Below are 21,320 nucleotides of genomic sequence, written 5' to 3' on the forward strand. Positions count from 1 at the left end.
TGCAGAGGGAATCATTCATAAAACTATAATAGAAATAGATGAATGGGCCTCATCTGTAGGCTTTGCATTTTCTATACAAAAAAACTCAAGCAGCAATGTTTTGTAAAAATAAAAAGTGAAAAAAGGTGAAGAAATAGATTTAAAACTCAGAAATCATACCAATTGGCCAAACAGCAAAATTTTTATGATTAGTATTTGATACTCACTTGAACTGGAAACCCACATAACATACATGAAATAAAAATGTAAAAGAGTATTAAACCAATTTAAAAAACTATAAAACACTACTTGGGGAGCCGATAGACATACACTTACCGTACTGTTTAAAGCAACAGTGTTGTCTATCATTGATTTATGGAAGCGAAATATATGGCTCAGCATCAAACGCAACGCTGAAAACGTTAGACCCAGTTCATAATGAAGGTCTTAGAATATGTTCAGGAGCTTTCCAGTCATCACCAAAGTCGTCTTTACAAGTTGAATGTGGTGAACTACCTCTCTTTCTCCATGGAGAGCTAGAAATAATGAAGAGTGCTCTGAGAATTCAGACAAGCGATTCTCCAACCAAAAAATTATTTGGATTAAGAGATGTGTTCATAAACAATCATACACCTCCTTTCCCAATTAGAGCTAGAAGATTGTTTGAGTCGCTAAATATAATAGTAAAATTTAATAGTAAAATTACCTCCTCCTTGGGCAGTGTATAAAATGAGAATTTGTACACACTTAAAATATTTATCAAAAACTTATTCATATACCCCAGAACACCATAGACAACACACAGTAGAATATATGATCCGAAAAGGTCCACATTACGCAATATACACTGACGGATCTGTCACAATACGGAGTGGGATATGCTACAGCATCCCCAGACAAAACCTATCGTTTCTCTCTACCAGATGATGCCTCAGTGTTTACAGATGAGTTATATGCAATAGCATCAGCCATAAAAATAATTAAAGAAGCCTCATTTAATAATTTTGTGATTTATAGCGACTCCAGAAGCCTATAGAAGCCATTCAAAGCTATATAATAAAAAATAATGTACAACAAATTAAGTTTTCACTCAATAAATTGTATAATAATGGAAAAAAATATTGAAATATGTTGGATCCCTGCCCATGTAGGGATTAAAGGAAATGAAGAGGCTGATAAAGCAGCTAAAGAAGCAGTCCACATGACAAGAGCAAATGTAAACATCCCTATTAGTGACTAAATAAGATATATAAAAACAATCATTGTAAGTAAATGGCAAAATATATGGAATGAAGAACCTGATAAAAACAATCATTGTACGTAAATGGTAAAATGTATGGAATGAAGAACCTGAAAATAACAAATTAAAACAGATAAAATCCAGTGTTGGAAAATGGAGTTCATCATATCAGAGAGAGACACACACACAAGTAATTATGACGCGTCTTCGCATAGGCCATACTCGTTTGACACATGAACACTTAATGAACAGTCCATGTGGCCCTCCTCCCGAATGCCCAGATTGCAAAGTGTTGATAACAGACAAACGTGTATTATGTGCATGTCCAAAATATAACCTGCAGCGATTATCAAATTTTGGAAATAGATCAGTGAAGGAAATTTTGTCAGAATCTCCCACATTTTCAGTAAATGCCAATTCTAATGTTCATGAGGAGCTGTGATTTCATTGATAAAATATAAAAAGTAAATAATGGAAATACGAAAGCCCTTAGGCGTCTAATGAATTTTAAAACAGCTAAAGTTTGAAATTTTACTTAATTTATTTTAGAATTTAATACACCTTACTAGTGAGTATGGAAACATGAGTATAAATATATTTATTGTGTGAGTGTGTTCCAGTATGACAGCGTGTGTCTTTGTGCAGTTTTTAATTTCATTTTCATTCATTCATCACCCTACCAAATGACCTATTTGGTCCCAGTGCTAGGCTTCTAGCCTAGACCTGTCATTTCATCCAAGTCCTTCGGGCCAGCCCTATGAGAGCTGATAGTCAGCTCAGTGGTCTTGTTAAACTGTTTTTAATAATAATTTATCTAAGTACTGTTCCCCCTTGCGCACTTTTACTCTGTACTTATTTGAATAAAATAATTACTTGCTGTTAAAGTTAGATTGTCATGTATGTCCTTACTATAGCAGTTGTCAGTTTGTCCGAGAACCTCCCTCCTGCTATGTGGGTGCATGATGTCATATTCGCGTAATGTGATTCTATTCTTATACTTCTCTTTTGTGTGGCGATCGAGCATAATTTTGGCCGAAATATCGTGTCTTGCCTGACTGTTTCTTCTGTTAGTTCTAAAAGTTAAAAGCAGAACTCTCTTCTTCTTCAAACTGTGCATGCATTCATCTAAAATTAAACCCACAGTGATTCTGATTTGCGAAGCGAGCTTCCATGTAACAGAATACCGCTAAGGAATGAAGAGAATGGCAAATAAATAAAGATGAAACATCATGTGGATAAATTTATTTACGTAAATAACATTACCCTGTGAGTACTGGCATGAGTAACACGGCCTGGAAAATAGTTCTGCAGTTTTATGGTAAATAGAACAAAAAAGGTTTGTTATTTATTATTAATTGTTATGCAACGCCTTTGCGTTTGAATGTAAGAGCTTGTGCAGGCTGCATATTTTGAAGTATACCAACGTTATGAACAAAACATGCTGTGAACCAAGCAAGGATTTGAACATTCTTGAAGCAATATGCAACAACAATTATAAAACTATTCTTTTAGATAAACTGTAGCGGTATTCCCTTTCCCATACAGTGGTTATTATGGTTTAGATCATCGTCTGAGGATTTCCGTTTGGCACACTGCCTCAGGAATATATTTAATTCATCAAGAACTTCCGTTACTGAAAGTTGGTACTTGCTACCCGTCTGGCATTGTCAACCACAGTTTTTTTTTTTTTTTTTTTACCCTCTGCTCTAAAGCTCCAGAGCAGTCTTCTGGCAGTGTTATGAATGCTTATGACAAGTTTTTGGACGTTTCCTAGATTGTGACCCCAAGCGTTTTAACCCAGTATGTATCCACTTAGTACAAGCCCGTTGGGAATGACCGTTAAAACATAAACAAAAGACTGTGTTAAAGTTTTATCAGACCAAAGCTGATTAATATTAGGGCTGGCCCTAGATTTTAAAGAACTTAGCAACGGGACCTACACTTATTGTGAATTGCATTATAGAGAAATGAATTTCTATCACCAGAAATAAATTCCTCTAACTCTTCATCAGCCGCGGCGGCGGAATTGAACTCCGGCCCATCGAATGACGGTCTAAAGCTCAACCGACTTTGTAAATATCACAAAGAAATATTAGTCCTAGATAAAGACCTCGAACTTTGCTAGGGTCACTATTTAGGAAAGATCCAGTTTGGACAGTGTTTTTTTTTTTTTATCACGTTTCTTACTTTATTCTAATTCATTTTTCCTTCTTGCAAAATTTAGTGGTATGTTTATCTGGTTATTTCAGTCTTGTTATCCTTTTCAGCAGTATTTTTTTAAAAATAGATATCGGCTATATTTTTTGCACTTTTTCGTGGAGGCATGATCAGCAACTTAATGACTCGTTTTGAGTAAAAGTGGGTTTAAGATAAGGATCAGTTGTATCTATATGGCAGTTCCATAGGGTGGTGTTACGTAAGCAGTCAGAGAAAAGACGCCAGTTGTAGGTACAAAGTTGTGCGATAAGAAAATATGGCATGGTTAGAGTTTGGAATGGATAATGCACTGACTGGGGATAGTTAAGATGAAATTCACAAACTAGTGACCAGTCTCAGAATGTTTGCAAGAGGAGAAAGTTGAGAGTAATTGTGACAGATGTAGGGTCATAAGGGTAAATGGAAACCAAAAAGAAAGTGCAAAAGATGTTGATATGGAATGCAGAATAATGGAAAATGTTGATCAGTATAGGTAGTTATCTGGGGATGAATATGGCAGATTATGGTGGGCTGAGACGGGAGGCAAGCCACAAAATAGGTGAAGCAAGGAGAGTAACAGGGTGTTTGCAAAAGATCGAGAGGAGATGGAGTGTCCATGAATGCCGAATTATGAACGGACAATTGAGCCAGCTCTCCTTAATGGAAATGAAGTGTGGATGTCGAATATCAATTAAAGAAACAAGTGCTGAAGCTGTTCAAGTAGTGGAAACAGAAGACTATAAAAGGTAGTAAAGGCAGAGCTACATTAAAGAACGGTAAATATATTAGCATAGGTACAAGGATGGCTTTTGGTGTTTCGAGATGGTTTGGTCATGTGGAAAGGATGGACGACGATAGGTTGGGGAAAAGAGTGTTAGGAGGAAAGTAGGTAGGAAGGTCTACAAAAGCTGTATTGTGGTATGAAAAAAATATTGGAAAGGAAGGCTCTTATTATTCAGGAAATACAAGTGTACTTGAAAAACAGTCCTGTGTGCATATAGGGACCTCGTTTCGCAGCTGATGAGTCTTCAGTGTAGGTGTATAACGAGTCTAATGTTGTGGAGAGAGAGAGTATATCTTAGTTTAACCAGACTACCGAGCTGATTAACTGCTCTCCTAGGGCTGGTCCGAAGGATTAGATTTATTTTACGTGGCTAAGGACCAACTGGTTACCTAGCAACGGGACCTACAGCTTATTGTGGAATCCGAACCACATTCTGACGAGAAATGAATTTCTATCACCAGAAATAAATTCCTCTAATTCTTCATTGGCCTAATGTTGTGGAAGGTTTTAGTACTGGTGATCGTCGACAATTCAGCATTTGAAATATTAACCGTTATTATGTCTTCTGTCTTCAGGTATCTCATAGTTGAGAAAAACAGCCTAAATTTAATAATAATAATAATAACAACAACAACAACAACAACAACAACAATAATAATAATAATAATAATAATAATAATAATAATAATAATAATAATAATAATAATGATAATAAGACCCTGAGTTCCACAAAGACGAGTTTAAATTTGGTAAGTTTCTTCACCCCTTATCTTAACGCTGTCAAAGTGATAACACATTCAAGATATTGCCATCACTGCTAAATGATCTGGGCATACTCTCCTCTGTGTCTTTAAGACCTTGATTATTTTACCATATGAAGTCTGCTGAAGTCTTCATTAACATAAACAGGGCCTAAAGTCTCATGCACACACACACACATATATATATATATATATATATATATATATATATATATATATATATATATATATATATATATATATATATATATATATATATATATATATATATATATATATATATATATTGTGCGTATGGGAGGGAATGAGAGTTCATATGGCTAGTGTACATCAGTGGTATATCACTGAGTTAGCATTTGCAAGGTCTGTGGTTAGCACGCTACCTTCTGCCATCAGTCGGCTCGGCTACGACTGGGTAACTGGGTAACAGCAGCAACAGGAGATCAAGAATAAGCCATAGGGGCAACCTTATCTCTAAATACTTGCTGAAAGCCAGATGGCTTTACCCTTTGGCTGCATTCCGAAAAGCAAAAGGTATATGGTGATATATATATATATATATATATATATATATATATATATATATATATATATATATATATATATATATATATATATATATATATATACTACATATATATTATATATATATATATAATGGGAGTATTTTCTCTACATGTGTATATATACATATTTGTGTATATATATACATATTATATACACACATACATGCATACATAAATATAAATATCAGACCCTCATTTAAACAGGATGGTATCCAGTGGAGATATCTACTCAGAAAAAGTTACAGGCTTTCTAGAATTAACTGTCATCGTCTGGCAGCCGTAAAAATGTCTACCATTCGACGAGGATACTTATTCCTGGAAAGCTTGTAACTTTTCCTGAATAAATAACTCCCCTAGATACCATCCTGTTTAGATGAGGTCCTGTTATTAATTGTATTAATGCAAGTGATTAAGTTTAATGTATGTATGCATGTATATATATATATATATATATATATATATATATATATATATATATATATATATATATATATATAAAGAAGACAACGTATCTCTTCTTTGAAACAGTCAACATCTGTTAGACGAGTGAAAGAAGCCTTTTGCTCACAGGAACAGAGACCATATGTCCCCCGTGAAAGTAGGCCAGATGTGATGCTAATTAAGGATCATCTCGCCAGGGCAGTCAGTTCTCTGCATGTTTTCTAGCCTCAGATGCATTAGTGAATTTCCAGACCGTTGTGACAGATGAGGTGTTAAAGAGTTTCCGCTCACGGGAGAAAGCCGCCCGAGTCCAGACTGTGGTTGCGGGTCTCATGTGCTTACAAGTGATTAACTGCTTCTAGCGAGTTTTGCTGCTAATATTAGCGGTGATCGCCAATGCTCCAGGCTGATGATTTCACTAAGCGGTCATTTTGTTCTTGTTGGTCCGAACTTTTCAGTATCAGGATTGCCGTGGCCTGTGGTTAAAGATAAAATGGGGTAAGATCTATAGTTAGAATCCTAACCCACGATCCAAAAGCATACCTTTTAATGGTAATGAGGTTTTTATTTCTTTTCTGTAATGTTTTTCATACACGGATTGTCTTTGTTGTTGTTTTCAGTATATTAAAAATAATTGTATTTTCTATTTGCAAACTAGTCAAGTTAGTGACCTGAATGGTGGTTTTTTTTTTTTTATAATTTTCAGCAAATTAAAAAGTGCTAATTCATCTACCTTACTGACATTTAACGTTGTAGACAAACGGAATCTTTACCAAAGCTTGTTTACACGCACGAAGCTGTCGCCGACCAGTGGTAAGGCTGACGGATAAACTGTGGTTTTTAGATGTCTTACATGACTTCATCTGTTCATATAAACATATGTTTACCGCTTATTTGAACAGTATTTAACGTTGCCATCGCTGTTTTGATCTCACGCCGTATGTTGCTGATGAAAATGTTTTCTTTTCTTGAGCCTTAGTCTGACGGCTACCAGAAAATATTCTTCTCTTCATGAGTCTTGTTGCTTGTTATTTTTTATTTTTTAAATTTTTATATAGTACTTCCACGATGGAATACTCCTTATCATATATCTTGCTAGCCAGCATCTGCTGATGACACGTACCGGATTCGAATCTTTGACAGTAGAACAGGTTTTCATTATGTCATTCTATTTATGGTTCATATTTTATGGGCAAGGTGTTTTTTAAATTATGTTGTGCAAATAAACACAGCCTTACATACATACACATTATATATATATATATATATATATATATATATATATATATATATATATATATATATATATATATATATTGAATATTTGTTGCATACATAGTGAAATTTTTATATTCACGTGTTAAGCCGCAAATGCCGTTTGATATCCAGTTCACTATACCTCGGGAATAACTTACACCCAAAGAAAATGATAATTGGTCATAATTGCTTCGTCACCAGTGGGATTCGAACTCACTGTGTGTGCTATACAATACATGTGTCAAACTATGCACAGCTTATGTGCATATCCGAATACAGTATTTGGTTTAAAAAATGTACTGAAATGTGTTCTCTGACGAATGACATAGATACTGTTACTTGTACAGTATGTCGTTATCAAGTTTCATCTTCGTCTTTTTATGTAGTCATCGTCTTCTTCACTGTAAATTGTTTTTATAATCATGTTCGTCAGTTGACTGCATAGAATTTCGCTTGTATACACTTTGCAAGTATACACTGATCGGAACACAAAGAAATATAAAATTAATCAAAGTTATTTTAATGCCGTCTGATTATGTGTATATATTTTTTTCATCCAGCAATGATCGTATGAGAGTATGAAATGTAGCATTATGAAATGTAGCAACATGTGGAAAATTGCTGTGTAGAATGTCTGCCAGCGTGAACGTCCTGTCAAAGAAGGGAATTCAAAATTTAAAATGTGAAAGAAAGTATATTTTTATAATCGGTGCATTCCTAATCACAGAGTGTGTTTTAAGCACAATCAGGTAAAGAAAAACGTTACATAAAGATATTAAGAAAGAACGAATGATCACGTCAAGCAGACGAATTAGAAGCCCAGTGGGCGAACATAAATCTTATTTCCCAAAGCATAGTTCTTCCTTTGAAACTGATATCACCTGCAGAATCATAAACTGATATCACCTGCAGAATCATATTTTGATACTTCTTGCAATCAAAAGGCAACCAAGTAACTATATAGTTTTTCCCTAAGAGACACCGCTGAACATCACTAACCATTCCTGTTCAGAGGTTCAGAAAATCTCAAAAAAAAAAAAAAAAAAAAAAACAGCATTCAAATATACAGCACATTCCTGGTCTGAAATCATTCTCCGTGTCTAGCTCGGTTGGATTTTGCTTCTTTTTCCACCCTGGATTTTGCGTTGACATTCATCAGCCTAAAACAACGGACGCAACTGGCCGCAGTGTGTGCGCGAAAGAGTAAAAGGTCCCGTTTCACGAATAAAGAAAATTTTTCTAAGATGGGGTAAACGGGAGACTCAGACGTTTGACACCCCGGAGTCATTTGTCAGCTCGGTCGCTCCACTACGCGTCTGAGAGGACTGAGACACGTTCAGGAGACTCATTCTCTGGGCCGGCACTTCCAGACCCTGTTGCGATTGCGAATTGTGGCTGCTTTTGCTGCGGAAGCAAGAACGGATGCTGGTAACTAGAGCTTTGCGGTAATGGACGTTCATGCCAACGAAAATGAAGGGATCAAGAGCCAGGTGCATGTAGAAGATGCTGTGGATGATGAGCGAGGGCACCTGGCTCACCCTTAGAAGATGGGCCAGAGTGTGGGGGACATCGAGAAGCAGATTGACGAGGATGACTAGACGAATGGTGTAGGCGACGTGGTCCATGGTCGTGGCGTTCTTGTCCTTGTGGGCGCCCATCGCTTGTTTCTGTCTGATCATCTGGAAGGAAAAGAACAATTTAACGAAAACTTAGAAGTATTATCGCAAGAGAGAGAGAGAGAGAGAGAGAGAGAGAGAGAGAGAGAGAGAGAGAGGTGAGGGTGAACTGTGTGTCATCGACCATAGATATGCAAGTAGAAGTTAGTATTCTGGGTCTATATAAAAGTATGTTATTTGTTTCTATTCCATTTCTTAACTCTCGAACCGATATAAAATCCCTAAGCGAGGTTAACAAAATGTAAACATAGGAAGTTATATTTATAAGTTGTTTTAAGTATGGAAAATCAGAAATTGACTACCTTGAATTTATGATTTTTCTTATTTTCGTCCCAAGTACTAAAGTGATTTAAGATCTATAAGAAAATAACATTTTGATTTCATATGTGAAAAACTTTTTTTTTTTTTTTTTTTGCGTTTTCTGCATATAAATCGGTCAGCAAAAACTGTCTTACTGAAGTCAGCCTCTTACGAAGCAGAAGCGATAGTAGGCTAATTGTAGTAGTAGCAGTCACATGTTTAATCCAATGTCTAAAGTTTCAAGTAAAACTGTTTTGTTTTCTGGTTTTGTCGTCTGGTGGATGAACATCGGAATATTAAAGGGGTTTGTCACCTATCATAGCATCTATGTCGAATTACAATATTTGCGAAATCCTGCAGTGACAAAGAGCACTTACCGTGTACATCATGAGTGAGTAGGCCAGCAGACTGGCAAAGGTAGGGAAGAGATGGTTGATGCCATGGACCAAATAAATGTTTTTGATGGTTTTTGACTTTCCCAGACTGAATGTGACAGTCATCTGGTCCTCAATAGGATAACTCCCGTGAAGGTTCTGCCGAAAAAAAAGAGAGAAGGGTCAAGGGGTTGCGTTCTCAATGTAGCGTTGTTATTGATGTCAGTGCAGTATGTGTAGAATAAACCATTCCCAAGGATTTGTTATTTTGCATTAGATATTTTGTTATATTGATTTTGCATGACAAGTTCCGCTAAGTTTTACACTAATTCAGTTAGAATATCTAAATTGCGTTGAGTCTTTAGGTCATTGGCCCTTTCTGCCAAGTTTATTGGCTAACGAGTCGGACATCGTCCACCAAGCCTCTCAAAGGAAATTGTTTTGTTTGTTGACATTAGGGCAACCTGAACATTCTTATGACTAAGAGATTAGCGTAGACACAGGAAGCTGTTATCACGCCTCACACCATAAAGCTTTGCTTCTGACGTAATTCAATTAATTTGTACGAACAAGAGTCTTTTGTTTATTCTTACAATGGCAAAGGCGACCAGCCAAGGAGAGAGAGCGTATAGAAAGATCAGTATTTCCATCACAACAATGACTTTGACTTGCACAAACTTCTTGTAGTGATGAGGCCACCGTACTGCAACGAGTCTGAAAAGAAATAGATACGTAAACATATTAGTGATAAATAAATAAATAAATAAATATGGATGGTTGATGACAAAACACAAAGCGGTAGTTAGAAACGTTTCGCCTGGCAAGTTATTTCTCTTATCTGCTTTTGGCTATCTTTGTAGAACAACGCGGGCAGTATAAAAAAAAATACCACAATCGAGATTTTTGTTTGAAAGAGTACAGAGGAAAATGAACGTAATTTTCAATGAATCCTTGAAAGGCATTCATGAATACTTTAATTATCCTAACAAGACGTAATGAGAGCCAATACTGAATCATCCGGAAGTGGACTTTCATTGCGCCATAGGATGGGCGTTAACTTCCCCTTACTCTTGACGGGATACCCTACGTCGTTTCCTGTTGTTATACAGTAAAGCCTAGTGACGACAATGTTGAGACGGCGCCATTGACTGTAAATGACAACTTCGGCACGTTCCCGCTTAGGTAGAAGAGATGGGCTGATATGGGTAATCCCCTTGTAGAAAACGGGGAATCCATAAAGGGGAATTTTTTAGAATAACGGAATTTCTTTCTTAAGGAGAGATAGGGCGTTCAATGCTAATTGTTTAGTATGTGTTAGAAACTGTTTCGCTTTTGCAAGTTTCAAAATACGTTATGTTAAAGTACTAGTAAGGGACTGAGTTAAGTGCTAATGATTAAGAAATCACTTAATAAGGATGAATATATGCATATGCACTCGTAGATAGTACGAGTAATAAATGAAAGCAGAAGAGAACCTGTCCTGTTGGAAATGGAAGAGAGAGAAAGAGACTTGGAAGCATTTGTAAGAGAGAGAAAGAGACTTAGAAGCATTTGTAAATTGTCTGTCAGTATAGTACATTCGACTTGCTTTGGGATACCATCCACTGAACGATCAAAATAACGAAAAAGCAAATAACTGGATAAAGCCCTTGTTATATATATATATATATATATATATATATATATATATATATATATATATATATATAAAGTCCCAGGAAATCGTTGTAAACCTCCTTATCTAACTAAGAATTTTTACGCTAATAAGCAACTGTATACGACCACGTTGTTCGTTGACTTGCCAGAGAAATATTTAGTGCAGCACATTTTGTAATGGCACTCTTAACTGGATGAGCATCCCAGAAGCATCTCGTTACACGTGCAAGACTTTTCGAGAGAGCAAATCACAAAGTTTCGCTTTTCAGGAGGCTGTTTCTTTTCATCTCTTGTCCTTCTCCCTCGCACATAGGTTTTTTTATCATGTCTAGGGAATTAAGTCTCTCATCACGAAAGTTTTATGTGTGAAAATTTGTAATGATTACTTTCTTTCTAATTTGTTTGCATTTTGTTAAAATCACAGGTTCCGTAGGCCTATGGTTCTAGCAGCTGTCATTCCTGTACAGAGGAAGAGACTGGATATATTTTCTTGCGCTTCCAAACGTGCTTTGATTTTTATTTCTGTTTTTATTTTGGGCATCATCTTTCATTCATTTCCATCACTTATACACTGATAGCAAAACTTGATGTTTCCCAGTTTCATTTATTTTTACCTAGTTTTTTTTCATGTTGTGGGTTTCTCCATAAGGCGCCAGCCTTCCGGTTTTACAAGTTTTGTTTTGATTGGATAATGATACTAGCTTGACACACACACACACACACACACACACACACACACACACACACACATACATATATATATATATATATATATATATATATATATATATATATATATATATTATCATGATTGTTGATCAGCAGAAGTATTTGAACATTTTGCCCTGAAGGCCTCGAGAGACTAAACCTGTCTCCTGTGTTGGACAGTGTTTGTTTATTTTTCAAGTCATATTGTAGAAAATAATCATGTCACTCATTAACAAAAAAATTATTACCCAAACCTTCAATTACGAATTACATTTTCATTTTTAAGTAAGTATAATTTACACGCACGCACACACATGTATGTGTGTGTATAGCATGTGTAAAGTGAGCGCTATATGTAGAAATCAGTAAATTATACTTAATTAAAAATGAAAATTTAATTCGTAATTGAAGGTTTGGGCAATAATTTTTTTTGTTAATGAGCGACATGATTCCTTTCTACAATATAACTTGAAAGATAAACAAACACTGCCCAACAAAAGTATACCTTAGTTTAACCAGACCACTGAGCTGATTAACAGCTCTCCTAGAGCTGGCCCGAAGGATTAGACTTATTTTACGTGGCTAAGAACCAATTAGTTACTTATCAACGGGACCTACAGCTTATTGTGGAATCCGAACCACATTATAGCGAGAAATGAATTTCTATCACCAGAAATAAATTCCTCTAATTCTTCATTGTCCGGCCGGAGAATCGAACTCGGGTCTAGCAGAGTGCTAGCCGTGAACTCTACCGATTCGACCAACGAGGAACTATAAACACTGCCCAACACAGGAGACAGGTTTATTCTCTCGAGGTCTTCAAGGCAAAATGTTTCTAGTTCAAATACTTCTGCAGATCAACAGTCATGATAATGTCACTTGTGATTTCAGAGCTTGGTTGATTTGCGTTCAAAGCTTCTTGTGCTCCAAGAATGATGTTTGTTGCATGTAGTCAAGTTGTAGTTTTGTAAATGAGAGTCATGTCTGTTTATATGAAGAAGAAACTGAAAATTCAGAGCGTTCACAGGCGATAAGATGCCAGCACAGAAGTGTAGAATATTTTACTTTATTAAAAGAACCGGGTCCTTGTCGGCGTAGCTTATTAATGCAAAAGGTGTTTCATATTAATTTGACGATAATTATTAACGATAATATTAATTTGACTATACAGTCAGAACTTTTTTTTTTTTTGTAACGATAGTAATCAAATGTTATTCGCGGTAAGGAATGGCTGAGTAAAGCGTACAACAACAATGGTACCGACAAAGGAAAATTAAAATTTTCCTTAAATTTTTTCATTGGTTTCGTATGTTACGTTATAATGTCTTTTAGCAATTGATTTTGTTATTCTAAGTAACACTATATAAGCAGCAACATTTAAAGCATGCTATGTAAATTTTTTTTCTCTAATTACTTGAGTGACGGTTGCTTATCTCATCTTACCTCATAATCGCCATGGACGTGAAGTTGATCCTCTCTATGGGTAAGAATAAGGTGTGGGTAAAGAGGAAGAGGAGCTTGGGCTCCATGGGCAAGTCTGCCGCTTGGCACAAGAGGGCCAGCTTCTTGACGAAGGAGAATCCGGGCAGCGTCAGAATGCAGACGATCAGCTGGACGCCGAAAAATGTCCCAAGTTGGATCTTGGCCGCTGGGTTGGTCTTACGACACCTGAACAAACTCCACAGACTTACGATGTTGCCTGGACGAAGAAAAGTAAATTAAATATGAAGTAATTAGAGGGAGACATCAAATTTTGGGGAAAAGGTGATACATAGCAAAATAGGTCGAGGGACTTAAACGGCAGATTAATGAATTAAAGATAACATGATAGCACAAAACTGGAGGAACTTCAAGAAAAAAAAATACCGGTAAACAGAACTGTTTGCTAAAGAAGCAGCTATTTGAAGGAATTAATCAGAAAGATTAACAATTAGTTACAGCAAGTGGTTATGTGAATTTATGCGAAAAAAATAAAGTGCTCAACTTTTCCTTGTCAATATTCATGACAGTTGTGCTAAAAAAATTTTTCATAAGCACTGTAATCTATGGAATCTTCAAAATATTTAGTGAGACTTTTTGTTGCAAGTTTGCTTATTGTTTTTCCATCTCTTTTTTGAAACATTATCTGGAACTTTAAAGTATGCAAGAATATACACGGGTTAAGTCATCTTTCCTTTCGTCCGTTATTTTTTGTCATAAAGAAATTGATTAACGAGGGAACATCCATTACGACACATTGTATACTTTACGAATTCGCTGCTTCATGAAAGAGACGATGCGGAGGCGTTATTATATTCTCGAAAGTTTAGCAGGAAATCCCATGAAACGGAAATCACAATTTGCGTAAAAATGCACGAAAATGAATAGACGCGGCTTAAGTGCGCAAAGCTTATCTCAGGTGTGCTCGGGCAGTTGTGAGTAAAAAAAAAAAAAAATCTGAGATTTATGATTAATGATAAAGGCCTGTGATGAACGAATCCGGATTTCCGATGGAGGACTATTCCGATCGAATAAAAAGGAACATTTAACAAGGAAAATCGTCATAATAACAGCTAGATCCAGTTATTGCACATGGGTACGCATCTTACTATTCTGTGAAGTGAACTGACTATTTAATGATAGGTGGGTCTCTCACGGGTAGATCATCATGACCCCCTTGTCTCATCCTTAAACGCCACACTCTTGGAGTCTTGAAATTGACTCTTATTCTGGTAAGGAAGTACAACGTCAACTGCCTGGGGATGTTTTGAAAAAAGAACTTGATCATTAAAAGAGGAATTGTTGTACAAAGTGTTCTTGGCTTGTGGCCTTTCTTCCCATTAAAGAGGCAGGTCTTTCTCTTCCTCTGGGGTTATGTATAACCCTTCCACCTTCTTTTCGGCGGGGCCTGGGCGAGATAAGGGCATGAGGTGGACCGTATCGTTGGCCTTTGTATAATAAACGGATAATCGCTAATCGTAAGAAGCACCTTTGCATTTAATACAGTATTCTTTTTTGTCTTCAACCTATTCGTAACGCAATGAGCAGCTGGATAATTCAGATTTGACCAATGTCGCCAGAAAGGATGTGAGGAAGCAGAAAATCATTCAATTTCCTATTCGGGTTTCCAAAAGGACTTCAATGAAAATCGGCTCCATGGATGTTAGAAAATCGAGAAGTTAAGCGTTCGTTGCATGGCCGTTGTATTTCCGCAGGAGAGTGAAACAGGCCACACGCAATTTCGGGGTTGGTTGGTTAAGATTCAGCTGGCCTCATTCTGGCACGCGGCCCTTTCCATGAGGTGGTCTTTAATAGTGGTAAGATGTGTAAGAGAGTAGGAAGCCTGGTGTGGACCCTTGGATACTCCCCAAGCTGCAGAGACGAAATTTTTTTGTGTGTATTTTCTCACGCTCATACAAAGATAACATATCTTGATACCAGAACTTAGCAGTGCTTTTACACAAGGTTGATATTTTGCGTTGCGATAAGATAAATCTGCGGGTTCTTCTGGTTATCCTGTTTTTTTACTGTTGCTCATTTTCTTATCATGCGCGCTATAAAACATGTATGCTTACGAGAGAATGCATGAGCATTAGTTACTTTAGCAGTGCATTTCTTTATAAGCAAGGGAATGCAAACAAGCAGCTGAGAAAATACAATAAATTTAATTTCAGTGACTTACCAACAGTCCCGACTACTGCTATGGTAAAGTTGGCTATGAAGTAGCGAAACCCCCAGTCGGTGACGTAGGGGTCGGCGGTACAGTTGGCCACAGGGATATCGGTCCCATTCTCGCTCACGAGAGCCATGTTGTCTTAACAGTGCTTGGAACAGCCCTAGTAGGTCCAGCTAGTGATAGTAGTCCAATAAAGTACGGAAGAAGTGAATGCAAGCGGTGGAGATCGGCCAGCAAGTCAGTCCCAAATGGCAAGATGCTAAACTTTCGTCAGAGAATCGCCGTGCTGATATATGTCCTGCTGTATCCTCTCAAAAATGTTCAGCTACTGAAGATGTTGTCTCAACTTAAAGTATCCGCTGACTGTGGATAAGGCGCTCGACCCCCTGGCTTTTGAGGTGGCGTGATTTCCTGCTTCAAAACGTGTGTTATTTACGACTGATCTTCGTTACGTCACACATTTTCGGGAAATTTGAGTTTCATCACCCAACGGGACGAGAAAAACTCCGTTTTCTCGCATCACGATGCTACTTGCACATATACAATTTTAATTTGCATATCAAACTTAAATTGTATCGTACTATGCCCCGCTTAGGCAAACGAAAAATACACTAAGTCCTTTTAACATACTTCTGAAGCGCATCAAAGGGAAGCACGCCGGATATTTGTTCCGGAACTACCTTTGTTCATTTCCTTTAGTGACAAAATCCTGACTAGCAGTTGGTAACTATTTTGGAAAACTGCAGTAGGAATGAATGAGCCACATCATATATACAAATAACTTACCTCCTGTCGAATTATTACGACTGTACATTATGTTTTTGTTAATGACATTTGATTGTTTGATCACGTGTGTTATTAAAATTTATGTGCGTTCGTTTTAGATTAAGTCAGCCTTGTGCTGGCATGAGCCCTTGCTCTAAGACAGCCCGAAAGCAATTTATGTAGCCTACGTCATATTTCATTCGATTTAATATAGATTTCATATCAATGAAACTGTTAAACAGTGATCAGTCGAAATGTTCAATTAGGTTTCAGGAATTTTGTATTTTTTAAAATGTAGCTAAACATTTTCTTGGTTAGTGTAAATCTCGTTTTAACGCTTTTAATAACACTAAGAACGCATTTAGGCACTTTCCCATAAATGTATAAGCTAATATGAACACGGCATTAAGTCCTCAAACAACGGAACAGAATAACCGAAAACCAAAAGTGTGTCGGGTGGGCGGGGGCGTTAGTGTGTTGTCCACAATGATCGCAGGCTTAACACACCTTTGCGATATTCCTCAGAAAAGATTCAGAAGCTAATAAACATTATATAAGAGTGAATAGCTTTTGAAAAGATGAGTGAATGCAGACTATTATTAAGGAATGCAATGGTTGCAGAGCAGGAGCTAATTCCTGTACCGGGCCAAATAAAGGGGTTCGTTCAACTGGTACTACTTACAAGGTCTGATGCTATGGATGATGAGTATGGACTCTCTAGAGCAGCTCTAGGCAGTTATAAATTGTGGTATCACTTTTTTGCTGCGGTCCATTCTATGAGGGAAATGATGCTAGCCATAGCTTGTTAAAGTTTTAGAGTTGGGGAAGCTTACCTGATAAAATGGCAACTACCAGTTAGTAATATTTTCATGTCTTTTAAAAGTCCATGAATGTATTTGACATGTTGCCTGCTTTTTTTTCCGTTTTGACATATCCTTTTACCATAGGTGGAATCATAGGAATCAGTAAAGACGATACTGCTCTTGAGCGCTGGTTTCTAACTTGCCACCAACGCGAAGCGAGCCTAATCAGGTGGGTTTTTTTTTTGATTTTGAGTTATTTTATGAGCTTTGTGAAGCCACATGAACAAGGTATTTCGTCAAAACAGGCGGACAAACGAACATTGTGTGTGATAGAGAAATATAGATAGATAGATAGATATAACTTAATGTGGTGACTCATTTGAATTTCGGTAGGAATAATGGAAAACCAGCTGCTGTTACTTCTTGCGGCTTGGGGGTGTGAGGGGGGCAAGTTGAGGCTTGGGGGCAGTTGCCCCCCCCTAAATGACGCCCCTGCACCAACGAGCAGCTATAACAACAGCACTAGAGGAAATGTGCAAAATCCAGGGGCCAAATACTATAAGCCGACACAAGGAAGTATCCAAAACAAGAATCAAGAAGGATGAAGAAGATGTTCAACGTTTGATGACAGCATCCATGTCAGACCTGATGACAGATCCATTCAATGTAGATAACACAAGTGATGCTGCTCAACTTTTGAGAGCCTATGAATTGGGAAAATTACAGATGACTACCTTTGTTGAGCAAAGGCTCAACACAAACGAGAAGAAATTTTGGGATCCCTTACCTATTCTAAAAGTAAAAATCTTTGCTAAATTATCTAAAAGGGCAAAGGTTAAAGCAGCAAAAGAAAGCTTGTTTCTATCAGTGCAGACAGAAACTTGTTTGGTCAACTTGTCATTTCAGCCAAATCTAGAGATATTAAATTGAGAGAGGTGATATCATTTGAATTATCTTCAGTTCCCTTCTCAATTGCTCATATGGACGGTACTTTGAGGAAGACAACTCTCATATGCTTGCTGAGCTAGAGGAACCTGTTTGTGATGAGATACAATCACAATTACCTGCCCCAACCAATGGAATGACTACTGCCCATTTATTGATGCCATGGCAGTTATTCAAATTCTAAAATCTGGTGGTGTATACACATTTGGCGAATTTGCTTATAAGTCATGCAAGTTCATTACTTGGTACACTGCAATTCAAGAGAATTGATGCTGTATTTGACAGATACCCGGATCTGTCAATAAAGACATCTGAAGCACTAGAGGTACAGATCAGAAGTTCAGCCACACCAGTACCACAGCAGTGGCAAAGTTTATAACAAATACAAAAGTCAACTTAAAGGCTTTCCTTGTTTCTCCATGGAAGCAAAGGTTAAATGAAGGAGAAGAGGTTGTTATTGGAGGTGGTTTTGCTGACCCAAACCAAGCATTGAAAGTAAAAAAAAGTTGTCTGTGCACATAGAAGAATTGTGTTCTGACCATGAAGAAACAGACACAAGACTCCATGCCAAGCATGCTGCTCGAGATCACAGGATTGTGATACAGTCTCCAGACACTGATGTCACAGTGCTCTGCGCATCACATTTCAGAGATCTTAGTGCTGAACAGGTGTGGTTCCGCACTGGTGTGAAGAACAAAATGAGGTAGATCCCTGTACATAAGATTGCTGCGGGTCTTAACGAACACGTATGTACTGTACTACCTGCATTCCATGCTCTAACGGGATGTAATTCCACAAGCTCCTTATTAAATGTTGGAAAGAAGAAGCCCATACAAGTGCTTACAGGAAGCACACATCAACAGACACTCTTGGCTGAACTGGGACTAGATTAAGCTTTCAAAATAAGCCTACTCGTTTACTTGATTTTTAACTCTTTTGTGATCTTTGAAATAATTTTGAGCAGCATATATCTTACAAGTAATCTCATTGAATTACTTTGATGCTGTAAAACCCAAAAGTGCACGAGAAAAATTGACATTGCAGCATGTGTAGGCTTACATTTCATCCTTTAATTAATGGGTCACCAAAGTGCCATTGTACCTATATATAGAAAATACTGATAGTTATATGACCGTTTGATCTAAGTCATGTTCTGATTTGTGTGTGTGTGTGTGTGTGTGTTTGTAAGTGTATGAGACATTTGTTACACGCATTTCTAAAAGCATAACTGATTGCTAAATTTATTGAAATTAAGATATCTATTTTATTATGAACTACAGTGTAGTTTTTGAAAATGTTAAGACGCCTTTACTTGATTTTTATATGTTTGTGATCTTTGAAGTGATTTTGAGCAACATGCCTTACAAGCAACTTGACTGAATTACTATGTTGTTGTAAAACTCAAAAGTGTGCTAAAAGAATTGAAATTGCAACTTGTATAGGCTAACAAAATTTATCCGTATTATTTAGCTGGTCATCAAAATGGCTATGTGACTGTGTGTCAGTATTCTGATAGCCATGTGACCTTTGGAGTTTAGACCTAGAGGAATTTTCCGATTTTTTCGTTTTTGTGTCAAATATCTAAAAGTTGGCTTTTCTAAGAATAATTGATTTTTTAAACATAATTGTTCAAATTAGAAAGTTTTTACCGTTGAAATTGATTGTGGTTTCTGAAAAATGTTGCGACTTTCGACCTTGGTCACATCAGGGCATGTGCAGAAAGTAATTACTTTACCATAGTTGGTCAGAGAGAGTCATGCACTGTAGAAAATATACCAAAATAGTGATCATTTACCAAGATATAGCGAAGAAATTCTCTGTTAAGCTTCCTCTACCAATAAATATTGACCATTTTTATAGACACTGCAGTTAGTTTATGTCACATGGCATAGCAAAAAAATGACACCACAATTTGAGTGTACTAACTACCTGGTGATGTTCAAGAACGTTTGTACTAACTAACTATGGCATCAAACTTTGTATGTAGCCCCAGTTGAACGAAACCATTTTTCTCAACCCCTTGTTCCTGCTCTGTTAACATGAGAACCATAAGAGCATTTATAAATTGATTTTTCTTTGATAGAAACATTAATGCATGAATTTTTGAACGCAGGATTTTCATGGTTCATACCTCAAACTGTCTCTCGTGTGCACGTATTCATACACGTGCGTATATATATCTATATACATACATACATATATGTATATATTATATATGTGTATATATATATACTTATATAATTTAACAGTAATAATATCCGCTTAATTTAGGTGTTGAAGTCTTTCTCGGAATGGGTAAACCAACTGCGGCGTTATCAAAATATCAATACCCAAGACATTTCATAAATTTTCCAAGAAACTTGTGCGGTAATGCCCAGTCGGATGTTGTTCCTCTCTCTCTCTCCCTCTCTCTCTCTCTCTCTCTCTCTCTCTCTCTCTCTCTCTCTCTCTCGTACTCATTAGCCTTTGTGCACTGGCTAGGACTTAACCGATCACGTTGTCTCTGGGAATGTTCGGTCATTTATCTTTCAGGAATCTTTAAATATATGCCATTTTTTATTAGTTCAGTCTGGGAATATTTTCAGGCAATAATTTTTCTTAATTATAAACATGATTCAGTCATTTACACGAAATATACTGTAGATGGAGAGAGAGAGAGAGAGAGAGAGAGAGAGAGAGAGAGAGAAGAATCATGCTATTTAGGCCGTACAGCCAAGCACTGCCACACTTTCAGCCATTCAGCACTCAGGGGGAATTGGGTGCAATGACAGCAAGTGCAAGAGATCCAGAAAATAAATGAGATAAAGACGAAATTGAGGAAAAAACCCTTAAGTTGAACCGAGAAGTAATAGCTAGAGAGGATGGACAGCAAGGTTGAAGGAAGGAAGCGGGAGTGTAGGAAGAGTAAAAGGCTAAAAATGGAATAAAACGCAAGTAACGAAAACTCAAAAGGAAGTATTATTATTATTCATAAAAGTTCTGAGAACAGCCGTAATGTTCAATTATTACTCAGTAGTAACCGATGAAGTTACTGCGCAGAGTTCTGTGCATCCAAGGTTTAACAAAGATAAAGGACAAATGACCTTTGGCAAACAACACCCGGCTTATTCAGTTTAGACGTTCCAACAGCTAAAATGAGTGTGTGTGTTTTTTTAATGTTCGGTGCAACCTTACTTAATTTACACAATTATAAGATTTTCCGATAGGAGACTAA

At 36.9% G+C, this 21,320-nt stretch overlaps 1 protein-coding gene across 1 annotated transcript; it reads right to left on the reverse strand.

Moving 5' to 3' along the window:
- Positions 1-7,905: 7,905 nt before the first annotated feature.
- Positions 7,906-16,514, reverse strand: LOC136826560 (uncharacterized). Its single transcript, XM_067083745.1, has 5 exons — positions 15,600-16,514; positions 13,382-13,637; positions 10,168-10,288; positions 9,578-9,733; positions 7,906-8,903 (listed from the first exon to the last, which is right to left on the reverse strand). Exons 1-5 carry the CDS (start codon positions 15,724-15,726, stop codon positions 8,487-8,489), a joined length of 1,077 nt encoding a protein of 358 aa, XP_066939846.1. The 5' UTR covers positions 15,727-16,514; the 3' UTR covers positions 7,906-8,486.
- Between the last annotated feature and the right edge of the window lie 4,806 nt (positions 16,515-21,320).

This window comes from Macrobrachium rosenbergii, chromosome 41, assembly GCF_040412425.1.
Source record: "Macrobrachium rosenbergii isolate ZJJX-2024 chromosome 41, ASM4041242v1, whole genome shotgun sequence".
Classification (NCBI taxonomy): Eukaryota; Metazoa; Arthropoda; class Malacostraca; order Decapoda; family Palaemonidae; genus Macrobrachium; species Macrobrachium rosenbergii.

Bases quoted from the DNA above. Each gene is read 5' to 3' on its own strand.
- LOC136826560 (XM_067083745.1), bottom strand. From the start codon at position 15,726: ATGGCTCTCGTGAGCGAGAATGGGACCGATATCCCTGTGGCCAACTGT. The intron at 13,638-15,599 runs GTAAGTCACTGA...TTCTTCGTCCAG, and splicing joins AGCAGTAGTCGGGACTGTTG to GCAACATCGTAAGTCTGTGG. The intron at 10,289-13,381 runs GTAAGATGAGAT...ATTTCTTTTCAG, and splicing joins ACGTCCATGGCGATTATGAG to ACTCGTTGCAGTACGGTGGC.